This window comes from Arachis stenosperma, chromosome 9, assembly GCF_014773155.1.
Source record: "Arachis stenosperma cultivar V10309 chromosome 9, arast.V10309.gnm1.PFL2, whole genome shotgun sequence".
In the NCBI taxonomy this organism is placed as follows: domain Eukaryota; kingdom Viridiplantae; phylum Streptophyta; class Magnoliopsida; order Fabales; family Fabaceae; genus Arachis; species Arachis stenosperma.
The window spans coordinates 14,805,087-14,819,863 of NC_080385.1; the positions used below are offsets into that span (position 1 = coordinate 14,805,087).

The window sequence follows — 14,777 nt, forward strand, 5'->3', positions numbered from 1 at the left end:
GTCAGCAATTTGCAAAAATTGTGCCAAAAAATCTGTAGGTTCTTCATGTGGAAGACCAGAATACTGACAGTTTTGCTACACCATGATAATGAGCTGAGGATTCAACTCAAAGCTACTAACTCCAATGGAGGGTATACAGATACTATTCCCATATGAAGCAGTAGTGGGGTTAGCATATGACCCCAGAGTCCTCTTGGACTGTTCATTCCTACTTGCTTCCATGATGGAATACAAGGGATAATTTATATGTTGATATTATTATTTTTTTTGAATTAATTTTTATAAAATAAAATAAAAAACGAAATAAATAAAAGAAATTGGAAATATTTTGAAATTGAAATTTGAATTTTTATATAAAATTTTCGAAAAAAATAGTTCAAAATTAGTTAGAGAATATAATTTTTTTTGAATTTTGAATTTTGTGATGAAAGAGAAAAAACACACAAAAGACACAAGACTTAAAATTTTTAGATCTAATGCTCTTTATTTTCGAAAATTTTTTTGGAGGGAAAACACCAAGGAACACCAAACTTAAAAATTTTAAGATCAAGACACAAGAAAAACTCAAGAACACCTTGAAGATTCACAAGAACACCAAGAACAAAAGGAAGAACACCAAACTTAAGATTTTTAGAAAACTTTAATAAAATTTTCGAAAATTATAAAAAGATTAACAAGAAAACACCAAACTTAAAGTTTGGCACATGATTCAATCAAAGAAAAATTATTTTTGAAAAAGATTCCAAAGAAGATACCCAATTATCAAGAACAACTACCAATGCTCCAGCCAATTGGGCAGTAACTTCAATGTTGGTTTTAAAAATGTATTATATTTATAGATAAAAATATAAATTTTTGAAAATTAATATTTTGAAAAAGCACAAGAAAAACAAGAAAAGACACAAAACAAGAGCAACTCAAGATCAACAAGAAAGATAAACAAGAACAACTTGAAGATCAAGGAAAAACAAGAACATGCAATTCGAAAAAAAATTAAGAGACAAGGAAAAGCATGCAATTGACACCAAACTTAAAACAAGACACTAGACTCACGAAAAATTAACAATTAATAAAGAAAAATAATATTTTTGGAAAGAAATTTTTTGAAAAGAAACTATCCTATCAGAATTTAATGACTCTATAACAACAAAAAAAATAATAAATTATTCCTAATCTAAGAAATAAAATAAGCCTTTAGTTGTTCAAACTCAAATAATCCCCGGCAACGGCGCCAAAAACTTGGTGCACAAATTTGCAATCCGTACAACTAACCAGCAAGTGCACTGGGTCGTCCAAGTAATACCTTACGTGAGTAAGGGTCGATCCCACGGAGATTATTGGTTTGAAGCAAGCTATGTTTATTTTATTAATCTTAATTAGGATACCAATAGAGTTCTTTAGCCTCGTATAAAGTAAAAAGGGCATAAAATAAATAGTTGTTACTTGTTGCGCAGTAATGGGGAATATGTTGGAGTTTTGGAGATGCTTTTGTCCTTTGAACTTCAACTCTTCCTTGAAATCCTTCAACACACGCAAGGCTCCTTCCAAGGCAAGCTCTATGTAGGGTGTCACCGTTGTCAATGGCTACTTCCCATCCTCTCAGTGAAAACGTTCCTATGCTCTGTCACAGCACGGCTAATCATCTGTCGGTTCTCAATCAGGTTGGAGTAGAATCCATTGATTCTTTTGCATCTGTCACTAACGCCCAGCCTTCAGGAGTTTGAAGCTCGTCACAGTCATTCAATCCCAGAATCCTACTCAGAATACCACAGACAAGGTTTAGACTTTCCGGATTCTCATGAATGCCGCCATCAATCCGGCTTATACCACGAAGATTCTGATTAAGGAATCTAAGAGATACTCATTCAATCTGATGTAGAACGGAGGTGGTTGTCAGGCACATGTTCATGGATTGAGGAAGGTGATGAGTGTCACGGATCATCACCTTCTCCATAATTAAGCGCGAATGAACATCTTAGATAAGAACAAGCGTGTTTGAATGGAAAACAAAGTAATTGTATTAATTCATCGAGACGCTGCAGAGCTCCTCACCCCCAACAATGGAGTTTAGAGACTCATGCCGTCAAAAAGTATGTAATTCAGATCTGAAAATGTCATGAGGTCCAAAATAATTCTCTAAAAGTTGTTTAAATAGTAAACTAGTAACCTAGGTTTACAGAATATGAGTAAACTAAGATAATTGGTGCAGAAATCCACTTCTGGGGCCCACTTGGTGTGTGCCGGGACTGAGACTAAAGCTATCCACGAGTAGAGGCTTTTCTTGGAGTTAAACTCCAAGTTATGACGTGTTTTGGGCGTTCAACTCCGGATCATGACGTTTTTCTGGCGTTTAACTCCAGACAGCAGCATGTATTTGGCGTTCAACGCCAAGTTACGTCGTCTATCTTCGCGCAAAGTATGAACTATTATATATTGCTGGAAAGCCCTGGATGTCTACTTTCCAACGCCGTTGAGAGCGCACCAATTGGACTTCTGTAGCTCCAGAAAATCCATTTCGAGTGCAGGGAGGTCAGGATCCAACAGCATCAGCAGTCATTTTTCGGCCTAAGTCAGATTTTTGCTCAGCTTCCTCAATTTCAGACAGAAAATACCTGAAATCACAGAAAAATACACACACTCATGGTAAAGTCCAGAAATATGATTTTTGCTTAAAAACTAATAAAATTCTATTAAAAACTAATTAAAACATACTAAAATCTACATGAAATTACCCCCAAAAAGCGTATAAAATATCCGCTCATCACTGACCCCAGGTCACATAGAGCCTTCTCAAAGGTCATGGTACCTATGGTACAGGGTATTAAAAATTTACCAGGGTCTTGTTTCTTTTGAGGTAAAGTTTGCTAAACCCATGTATCTAGTTCACTAATGAGCAAAGGAGGTTCACCTTTCCAAGTCTCATTACCAAATAACTTGGAATTTAACTTCATGATGGCTCCTAGATATTGAGCAACTTGCTCTCCAATTATATCTTCATCCTCTTCAGAGGAAGAATAGTCTTCAGAGCTCATGAATGGCAGAAGGAGGTTTAATGGGATCTCTATGGTCTCTATATGACCTTCAGATTCCTTTGGGTCCTCAATATGGAACTCCTTCTTGCTTGAGAGACATCCCATGAGATCTTCTTCGTTGGGATTCACGTCCTCTCCTTCCTCTCTAGGTTCGACCATGTTGATTATTTCAATGGCCTTGCACTCTCTTTTTGGATTCTCTTCAGTATTGCTTGGGAGAGTACTAGGAGGAGTTTCAGTGACTTTCTTACTCAGCTGGCCCACTTGTGCCTCCAAATTTCTGATGGAGGACCTTGTTTCACTCATGAAACTTAAAGTGGCCTTAGACAGATCAGAGACTATGTTTGCTAAGTTAGAGGTGCTCTGCTCAGAATTCTCTGTCTGTTGTTGAAAATATGATGGAAAAGGCTTGCTATTGCTGAGCTTATTTCTTCCACCATTATTAAAGCCTTGTTGAGGCTTTTATTGATCATTCCATGAGAAATTTGGATGATTTCTCCATGAAGAATTATAGGTGTTTCCATAAGGTTCACCCATGTAATTTACCTTTGCTATTGCAGGGTTCTCAGGATCATAGGCTTCTTCTTCAGAAGATGCCTCTTTAGTACTGTTGGATACATTTTGCCATCCATTCAGACTTTGAGAAATCATGTTGACTTGTTGAGTCAGCATTTTATTTTGAGCTAATATGGCATTCAGAGCATCAATCTCAAGAACTCCCTTCCTCTGAGGCGTTCCATTATTCACAGAATTCCTCTCAGAAGTGTACATGAATTGGTTATTTGCAACCATGTCAATAAGTTCTTGAGCTTCTGCAGGCATTTTCTTTAGGTGAATGGATCCACCTGCAGAATGGTCCAGTGACATCTTGGAGAACTCAGATAGACCATAATAGAATATATCCAGAATGGTCTACTCTGAAAGCATGTCAGAAGGACACCTTTTGGTCATCTGTTTGTATCTTTTCCAAGCTTCATAGAGGGATTCACCTTCTTTTTGTTTGAAGGTCTGAACATCCACTCTAAGCTTGCTCAGCTTTTGAAGAGGAAAGAACTTAGCCAAGAAGGTCGTGACCAGCTTATCCCAAGAATCCAGGCTATCTTTAGGTTGTGAGTCCAACCATGTTCTAGCCCTGTCTCTTACAGCAAAAGGGAAAAGCATGAGCCTGTAGACTTTAGGATCTACTCCATTAGTCTTAACAGTCTCACAGATATGCAAGAACTCAGTTAAAAACTGATAGGGATCTTCTGATGGAAGTCCATGGAACTTGCAGTTCTGTTGCATTAGAGAAACTAATTGAGGCTTCAGCTCAAAATTGTTTGCTCTAATGGCAAGGATTGAGATGCTTCTTCCATCAAACTTGGAAGTAGGTGTAGTATAGTCACCAAGTATCCTCCTTGCATTATTGTTGTTGGGTTCGGCTGCCATATCCTTTTCTTGTTCGAAAATTTCAGTAAAGTTATCTCTGGATTGTTGTATTTTAGCTTCTCTCAGTTTCCTCTTCAGAATCCTTTCAGGTTCAGGATCAACTTCAACAAGAATGTCTTTTTTCTTGTTCCTGCTCATATGAAAAAGAAGATAACAGAAAAGGAAGAGAAATCCTCTATGTCACAGTATAGAGATTTCTTTATGTTAGTAGAAGAAGAAAGGGATAGAAGAAGGAAAAGAGTTAAGAATCCAAACACAAGGGGGAAGATAGGTCCGAATTCTTGAGATGAAGAGAAGTGTTAGTAAATAAATGAATAAATAGAGGAAGATGAGAGAGGGGAAAATTCGAAAATAAATTTTGAAAAATAAGTTAGTGATTTTCGAAAATTAAGAGAAGAAATAAAATTAAAATTAAAATTTGAACCAATTAATTAATTAAAAGAATTTTGAAAAAGAGGGAGATGATTTTCGAAAATTAGAGAGAGAAAAGTAGTTAGGTGGTTTTGAAAAAGATAAGAAACAAACAAAAAGTTAATTGGTTAGTTGAAAAAGATTTGAAAATCATTTTTGAAAAGATAAGAAGTTGGAAAAGATATTTTAAAATCATATTTTTGAAAAAGATAAAATTTTGAAAAAGATATGATAAAAAAGATATTTTAAAATAGAATTGATTTTTAAAATTAGAATTGATTACTTGACTAACAAGAAACTAAAAGATATGATTCTAGAATTTTAAGATTGAACATTTCTTAACAAGAAAGTAACAAACTTCAAATTTTGAATCATTCATATTAATTGTTAGTAAAGTTTCGAAAATTTGAAATAAAATTAAGAAAAATATTTTGAAAATAAATTTTAAATTTTTTTCGAAAATAATAAAAAAATGAAAAAGATTTGATTTTTGAAAAAGATTTTGAAAAGATAGGATTTTAAAAATTGAAAATTTGACTTGACTTATAAGCAATAGCTAAGTTTTAACAATTTTTTACTAAGTCAACTCAAATTTTCGAAAATTATGAGCAAAATAAGGAAAAGATATTTTTTTGAATTTTGAATTTTTAATGATGAGAAAGAAAAACATGAAAATGACTCACAACATGAAAATTATGAATCAAAACACATGATGTATGCAAGAACACTATGAATGTCAAATGAACACCAAGAACACTTTGAAGATCAAGATGAACATCAAGACTTATTTTTGAAAAATTTTCAAGAAAAGAAAAACATGCAAGACACCAAACTTAGAAGTCTTTAATGCTTAGACACTATGAATGCAAAAATGTATATGAAAAACAACAAAAGACACCAAACAAGAAAACATAAAGATCAAACAAGAGGACTTGTCAAGAACAACTTGAAGATCATGAAGAACACCATGCATGAATTTTTCGAAAAATGCATAAATTTTTAAAACATGCAATTGACACCAAACTTAAAAATTGACTCAAGACTCAAATAAGAAACACAAAATATTTTTTATTTTTATGATTTTATGAAATTTTTTTGTATTATTTTTTTCGAAATTTTATAGGAAAAAGAAAATAAGAAATTTAAAATTTTTAATAAGAATTTCAAGAATCTTTCAATGTTAGCCTAAAGCTCCGATCCAGGAGTTGGACATGGCTTAATAGCTAGCCAGCTTTAGGATATAAATTAGGCATGCAACAGTTGATACTTCATCCAACTCCATATACATGCCTTTTATGCTAACAAGTGGAAGCCTCAATCCAAAAGAATTTGGACATGGCTTTACAGCCAGCCAAGCTTCAACATGCTTCATGAAACACTAGAATTCATTCTTAAAAATTTAGAATAATTTTTCGAAAACAGAAGTAAAAAATTTTTTGAAAGATTTTTGAAAATTTTTTGAAAATAAAACAAAAAGAAAATTACCTAATCTGAGCAACAAGATAAACCGTCAGTTGTCCAAACTCGAACAATCCCCGGCAACGGCGCCAAAAACTTGGTGCACGAAATTGTGATCATCAACAATGGCTCCAATGACTTGGTAGCGCTCTCAAACATGAATCACACTTTGTCACAACTCCGCACAACTAACCAGCAAGTGCACTGGGTCGTCCAAGTAATAAACCTTACGTGAGTAAGGGTCGATCCCACGGAGATTGTTGGTATGAAGCAAGCTATGGCCATCTTGTAAATCTCAGTTAGGCAAATTTAATTGGTTTATAATGGTTTTCGAAAATAATAATAAATAAAGCATAAAATAAGATAGAGATACTTATGTAAATCATTGGCGGGAATTTCAGATAAGTGTATGAAGATGCTTTGTCCCTGTTGAATCTCTGCAACATACTGCTTTCTTAATTTCAATCCTTCATACTCCTTTTCATGGCAAGCTATATATAGGGCATCACCGTTGTCAATGGCTACATCCCATCCTCTCAGTGAAAATGGTCCAAATGCTCTGTCACAGTATGGCTAATCATCTGTCGGTTCTCGATCATGTCAGAATAGAATCCATTGATTCTTTTGCGTTTGTCATCACGCCCAACAATCGCGAGTTTGAAGCTCGTCACAGCCATTCAATCCCTGAATCCTACTCGGAATACCACATACAAGGTTTAGACTTTTCGGATCCTCAAGAGTGGCCGCCAATAATTCTAGCTTATACCACGAAGATTCTGATCAAGGAATCCAAGAGATATGCGCTCGTTCTAAGGTAGAACGGAAGTGGTTGTCAATCACGTGTTCATAAGGATGGATGATGATGAGTGTCACAGATCATCACACCCATCAGGTTGAAGTGCAACGAATATCTTAGAATAAGAATAAGCTGAATTGAATAGAAAATAGTAGTAATTGTATTGAAATTCGAGGTACAGCAGAACTCCACACCCTTAATATACGGTGTGTAGAAACTCCACCGTTGAAAATACATAAGTGATGGTTCAGGCATGGTCGAATGGCCAGCCCCCATAAACGTGATCAAAGGATCATAAGGTAATCCAAAAATAATCCAAAGATGTCTAATACAATAGTAAAATGTCCTATTTATACTATACTAGTTACTAGTGTTTACAGAAATAAGTCTAAATGCAGAAATCCCCTTCCAGGGCCCACTTTGGTGTGTGCTTGGCATGAGCTTGAGCTTTACACGTGCAGAGGCTTCTTTTGGAGTTAAACGCCAAGTTGTAACGTCTGTTTGGCGTTTAACTCTGGTTTGTGACGTGTTTCTGGCGTTTTACTCCTGAATGCAGCATAGAACTGGCATTGAATGCCAGTTTGCATCGTCTTGATTCGAATAAAGTATGAACTATTATATATTGTTGAAAAGCTCTGGATGTCTACTTTCCAACACCATTGAGAGCGTGCCATTTGGAGTTCTGTAGCTCCAGAAAATCCATTTCGAGTTCAAAGAGGTCAGAATCCAACAGCATCAGCAGTCCTTTGTCAGCCTTCTATCAGAGTTTTGCTCAGGTCCCTCAATTTCAGCCAGAAAATACATGAAATTATAGAAAAACACAAAAACTCATAGTAAAGTCCAGAAATGTGAATTTTGCATAAAAACTAATGAAAACATCCCTAAAAGTAGCTAGATCCTACTAGAAACTACCTAAAAACAATGCCAAAAAGCGTATAAATTATCCGCTCATCACTTGCTCGTTTCGTGTTCGCTTGGCATCCCGACGATGTCATCGATCGTCCTTGTCGCGTTGGCATTTTGGATCTTTGGAAACGCGTGGTTGCGTCATTTTTCGTGTCATTTTTCGGGTGATATCTCGTTCCTGGTCTCACGATGGGATCGAGTCTTAGAGGTTGCTTGGCTTGCGTGTTTCGGGTGGCATCGCTCCTTGGACGTGACTCGGCCTTCGCGGTTTTGCACTCTGAGACAAAATTCTTGGATTATCGGGATGGCTTTATCTCCTAGACCGTTGGATACTCGAGCTTGATCGAGCTGCCGATCGTTCTCCTTTTGTTGTGGCCTGTCAGGGGTTGGCTGGCGGTGCACGACGCTGGTTATCCTTCTGTGGGTTGGGGGAGGGTTGCTATCTTGTAGTTTAGGTGTTGGGCTTCGCGGATTTGAGTCGTGGTGGTGGCTTGAGTATTGTTCCTTGAGGTTCTTGTCGTCACGACTTGATAGGTCCCTACAGACAGCGCCAATGTACTAGAAGTCTCTGATACGGGTAGTGGGATGGATCGGAGACTTGCGAGTCGAGGAGGTTGTGGATCATCTTATTGTAGCGGCGGGAGGTGGTACCTGCAAAGACACTTCCACGTCCATGTCAGAATGGATCTGAGAAGTATAAAATATGTAGAATGGGTGACATCCTTGAGGGGTCTTTGGCTCCCTTTTATATAATTTGGGGTAGTTATCTTATCTTATCTATTAAAATAAGAGAAATATTTAATTTTAAATGTTTGATAGCAATTGTAGGGTCGATTCGGACCACGATAGAGGTCAAGGTCCGATTGTCCAGGTTGGAGGTTAGTCTGAATTAGGGACCCGAAAACCAGGTCCATAACAGTAACCAATATAAATGAAATGAATTTGGATCCTCTAAATTTTGAATTTTCACTTTAGAGTGTAAAGTGTGATTTCTCACCCTTGAATAGTTTCTCTTTCATATTTTCTTTTGATCCCACCTATGAAATAAATGGTGAGAAATCACACTTTATCCCCTAAAGTGAAATTCAAAATTTAGAGGATCCAAATCCAAATGAAATATTGTATTTTGTAAATAATTTTTTGTTGTTGGTCACACAATTAAATTCTAAAACAAAAATTTTATTAAATATGTTATGATAATTATGGTGACTATGTCATTATTATTAAAACTAAAGTTATTTTTTTAATATTTTAATTATTCTTTTAGTTTATATTTTTTAAAAAATATTGTTTAACAATAAAAAATTATTTTAAATTTAGTAATACTTTTTAAAATATCGTAATATAGTCATGTTATATATATATATATATATATATATACTCAATTTAATTCTTAAAATTTGAGATCGCACTCAATTTGATCTTTAAAATTCTAATAAATTTAAATTAGATTCCGAAACTTATAATCATAACACGTATTAGCCCTTGAGTTGATTTTTTGAACGATGTGTTCATTTAATACATTAACTTACTGCAATTTAAATTCTTTGCTTAAGTTAAAGTTTTCAAAAGCTTGACTATTACTTTCTGAACTCAAAAATTTTTAAATTGAACTTGTAATTATCGAGCCTGTTAAATTTATAAGAAATTTAATAAATTTTAATTATGTGACATCTAAACATAATAGGCCAAATTTTTATAAATTAATGTGTAAAATTAATACGTTATTTATGAAAATTAATTTAGGAATTAAGTAAATTAATATAATAAATTTTGAAATATAAATTAAATCAATTATAATTTTAAGATGTTAGTTCGACTTCAAATTTTAAAAGTTAAATTGAATATTAACTTTATATATACATATAAATATAAATGAAACCCCAGGAAGTCTCAAATCTCTCCCAAGGCCCGACCAAAAATTTCCCTCTGTAGTGGTGCGACCAAGGTAGACAGAATCGGCGGAATCGATAGTCTGCCGGCGAGCCACGTCTGCGGAAGAAGGCTTGCTCAAAAGATTGTTTACCGTGGACCAGTGCAAACCCGATCCGAAATCCAGACCCAATCGGTGGAGAAGAATTAACCCTAGCCTCCCTAGGTTACTTGCTCCATTTTCGTCTCTCTCGGTCTCTACCCTCTCTTCTCCTTTCGCCGTCGCCGGAGATCGTCGCTTCGGTGCTCTGGCTGAGGCACCAGTGCAGCCGGTGCTCCCTCTTCCTCTGGTACTCTGCTCTGCAGTGGCACCGTGCCTCTATCTCTCCAAATCGTCGCCGACTCGCTCCTTCTCTCTCCACCCTGTTGCTTCCGCCACGTCGGTTAAGGTAGGTTTTTTTCTGCTATGCTTCTTCCTATTTCTACTGATTCTGCTCTGTTATTCTTGGGGTGGATACAATAGTGATGGTGTTATAGTGCAGTCAGTTCTTGCTTCTTGTGATGTTTATAGTGATTTGGTGTTTAAGGTTAGGTTTGTGCTTTCTGATTCTTCTTGTTACTGCTCTGCCTGTTCCCTTTCTGATTTGGTGTATAAGGGTCTTTGAATAATCTTTCATTTTTCTGTAAATTTTGTTTTCATTTTCTTCTTGTTTCCCAATTTGCCTGTTCATCGTTAATAGATTGTAGTAATGTTGAGCTCCATTCAGCTCTTGATGCTGCATTGCTTAAAAAATCAATCAATATATATAGACTCCATTTTTTTTCTCTCTTCGTATTATTATTTTTTGGTCCAAAAGACTCTTAAAGTATTTATTGAATATACTTGAATGATCACGGTGAAACTTATACTATTGTTGTCTTAGAGGAGTAGAAAACGATCATCATCTTTCATCATCTTTTAATTTTTATCAACACTTGTAAATTGTAATTGAAATTAATTTTATGTTGTCAACTTTATATATATATATTTGAAGAGTAATGTTTACGTTCCCTCTTAAAAACTACGAGTTCACTACCTTGAGTGCGACTTTATCTCTCCCCGCCTTGAGACATTGGTGAAGCTGCGGGTTAGGCAGTTCAAGATACCTGCAGCCTTGGCTCTCTTTGGCTCTTACTCTAACTGGCAGCTCTCCCTCACTCTCTCTCATTGTCATTGGCAACCATATGTTCCGGTTATTTTTAGGGCTTTGTTGTTGATGAGTATTAAATCTAGGGATTTCTTGTTACTTGTGTTTTTCCTCATCTTTTTCTATTTTTATTTTTTTGAGGATGATAATTTCACCTTGGTGAACCCACAACATGTATATCATCAGCGGAATTCTAAAAATACATCTACTAGTAAGCTAAAATATCCTTAATTGATGTTTGTTAGCATCTTTTTACATCATTATGTCCATTAGGTTCTCTGTGATCTAAACTTCTATTTTTGTTCATCCCTTGATTCAAATTCAGGATCCAACTCCTTATACTTTTACAGTTTTATTTACTATAACTTTTTGTTGGCAAAGTTTTGCTTCCTCTCTTTGTTTGAAATTTCATTTCTTTTAAGGAAAATTGTGGTGTACACATCAGTGCCTGTGCAATGCATAGTTTGTTATCATAAGATACCTCTATGCATCACTGTGATCCACAAAATTTTCTTCAATTCTCAATTAGAGTTTCGTTTCTGTTCATTCTTGCAGCTAGTTGTTCGGGTAAAAAGGGATGATCTACACTGCAATTGACACATTCTATCTGACAGATGAGCAGCTACAGAATTCACCATCCAGAAAAGATGGCATAGATGAAGCCACTGAGACCACCCTTAGAATCTATGGCTGTGATCTCATTCAAGAAAGTGGCATCTTGCTTCGGTTGTATCCTTTTAGTTATTGTTCTCACGAATATTCCTATTTACTGTTTTAATTTTCTGCATATTAGTATTGATTGATTTCTTGTGTTCTGCCTAATCTTAAATTATGTATTTGATTTGGATGGATTTTCCCTTAATTGTTTGGTAGACCACAAGCAGTCATGGCCACTGGGCAGGTTTTGTTTCATCGCTTCTATTGCAAGAAGTCATTTGCAAGGTTCAATGTGAAGGTCAATATTTTCTTACTGACTTACTGTATATGTTATCTGCTATTTTTGCTCTCTCTATGTGCTTCCTGATTTGAAATGATAATGATAATGATAATGATGTCTATTTTCTGCAGAAAGTGGCTGCAAGCTGTGTGTGGCTTGCTTCAAAACTGGAGGAAAGCCCTAGAAAAGCAAGACAAGTAATCATAGTTTTTCACAGAATGGAATGCAGGAGGGAGAACTTGCCAATTGAGCATTTAGACTTGTATTCCAAGGTCAGAAGCCTTCTGTACCTCCAGTAAACTGATTCAATCATATGATGTGTGTATAATATCTCAGATTCTCAGTAATTTCTTGTTATTTGAATACTTTGTTTTCCATGTTTATGAACAGAAATATGTTGATTTAAAGATGGAGTTGAGTAGAACGGAGAGACATATTTTGAAAGAAATGGGGTTCATTTGTCATGTTGAGCATCCTCATAAATTCATATCAAATTACCTTGCTACTCTTGAAACACCACCAGAATTGAGGCAAGAAGCTTGGAATCTAGCTAATGATAGGTAAATAATTGCTGATTGTGTACTTGTCTATGTGAACATACATATGTATGTCTCACTTCCATGCTATTAACCACGCTTTCTTAGTAACACGAGTTTCAATTTTGAAATGTCTGCATCTAGTTCTAGTATAGCTCCAGTTTAAATATTTTTTTTTATAATGATTTGTACCATTGTACTGGACTACTGGTGTGCCCTTTACGACTTATAATAGAGATATTGATCTTAGACAAAGTTTTGCTTGACGGTTTTTGGTGAAAACAAGTTATTTTGAGAATGTAAATATGTTTTGATGAATATTTTGTCTAGGCAGGGGAATAGATTTGGCTAAACTTTATTAGGATTTAGCATATGAAGTTCCAAGGTTCTTTTTAAGCTGTTGAACCTGTTCAGCAAGTGCCGTACTTTCTAGGCTGAAGATATGGGTAAGTATGATTGTAAGACATGTGAAAGCGTCACTGGACATTCATGGTTTTCATTTTGCTGTTAGACCTGTTGAACATGATGCTTCTGAACTCGCAAAATTTTGTGTCATAAACATTAGAAACATTTTATTCAAGCATCTGGATTAGAGTAGAAGTATTGTTCACTCATCAGTTGCTTATCTTTGCTAGTATCTTCTATTATGGTTTGTATTAAACATCTTTTATTAGAACTTTATGGTGATTATTTCTTTTAATTAATTTTAGCGTTCAATTGCTTTCTGTTTTCTTGTGCAGTTTGCGCACTACATTGTGTGTTCGATTTAAGAGTGAGGTCGTCGCTTGTGGTGTTGTGTATGCTGCTGCTCGTAGGTTCCAAGTACCCCTTCCGGAGAATCCACCATGGTGGAAAGCATTTGATGCAGAGAAGTCTGGGATAGACGAAGTGTGCAGGGTTCTGGCTCACCTTTATAGCCTACCTAAGGCACAATACACACCAGTCTGCAAAGATGGGGACTCATTTTCATTCTCCAACAAATCCATAGAATCAAAGTCTCAGTCAACCCCTAAGGTGCCTGCTATTTTGGTTTTTGGTTTTTCCACATTTAGTATTTGCCTTTGTAGAGTGCAGTATCAGCGTCAGTTCAGTTCTCACTTCTCAGTTATAAGATCGATAATTTGCTGTGTGGATTTCGTAAAGCCAGTATCATTTGCAATACGACTAAAGTTTTGATCCAACAATTTTTTAATTACTGCCAACTTGCAGGATGTTCCGCAAAGTAGCCCGTTAGGTGATGCTGACACTGCAGTTCCAAAGGGAGCTGCTGGGGAAGCCGATATTGAATCGGTTGGAGGTGCATTGGCTAAGCAAATTGATAAGCTGAGGGAATCCAAGAAATCCGATGATGAATCCAAGAGTGCAGCAACAGAAGGAGGAGCAAGAGATGAACTCACGCTGAAGTCCAAGTCTGACCGTAAAATGGAGGCCAGTGGGGATATTCGCCGGGATAGGGACAGAGACAGGGACAGGGAGAGGGACAGAGACAGGGACAGGGACAGGGACAGGGAAAGAGATAGGGAGAGGGAGAGGGAGAGGGAGAGGGAGAGGGACAGAACAAAATCCCGGGATCGTGATAGAGGGAGGGATTCTGACAAAGAACGCGAACGAGAGGAGATTGAGAGGGACAAATACAAAGATCGTCGTCGATCCAGGGAGAGATCAAAGGAAACGGGTATTTTTTATAGTTTTTACTTTTGTCTTGAATCTTATTTTATTTTATTTTGGGCACTTAGAATAGATAATTTCTTGTATTAAATGCAGGACATTCAGAGAAGTCAAAACACCATTCATCACGTGGTATGATTACGAATCTGCATGAGTTTATTTATTTATTTTATTTTATTTTTTGGGCTTAGCGACAAAACCCCCCTTTGATGCGGCGGTGGCGGCGGCGGCGGCGTCGTCATCATCATCATCATCATTATGATTATTATTATTATTATTATTTTCAGATCGTGACTATCATGGTTCCTCCTACTCTTCAAGGGAGAAAGAGCGCCATAGACATCACTGACACTAGGAAAAATTTTCAAGATGTACCTGCCTTTGTTGTCTGTAGATCCATCCTTGCTAATTTGCCTGTAACAAATTTTATTACCAGTACATATTTTAATATCCAAAACTGCTTATTCTGTTATTTTAATTGACTTTGATTAATTATTAATTATACTCAAAATTAAAAACACACCACTAAATAGAAAGTAGGGAGTG

The 14,777-nt window shown here is 36.0% G+C and overlaps 1 protein-coding gene across 1 annotated transcript; it reads left to right on the plus strand.

Moving 5' to 3' along the window:
- The first annotated feature begins 9,927 nt into the window (after window positions 1–9,927).
- Window positions 9,928–14,703, plus strand: LOC130951871 (cyclin-L1-1). The gene is made up of 9 exons (XM_057880621.1): window positions 9,928–10,352; window positions 11,646–11,819; window positions 11,964–12,045; window positions 12,159–12,299; window positions 12,418–12,587; window positions 13,304–13,577; window positions 13,773–14,238; window positions 14,328–14,363; window positions 14,519–14,703. Exons 2-9 carry the CDS (start codon window positions 11,668–11,670, stop codon window positions 14,578–14,580), a joined length of 1,383 nt encoding a protein of 460 aa, XP_057736604.1. The 5' UTR covers window positions 9,928–10,352; window positions 11,646–11,667; the 3' UTR covers window positions 14,581–14,703.
- The last annotated feature ends 74 nt before the right edge of the window (window positions 14,704–14,777 follow it).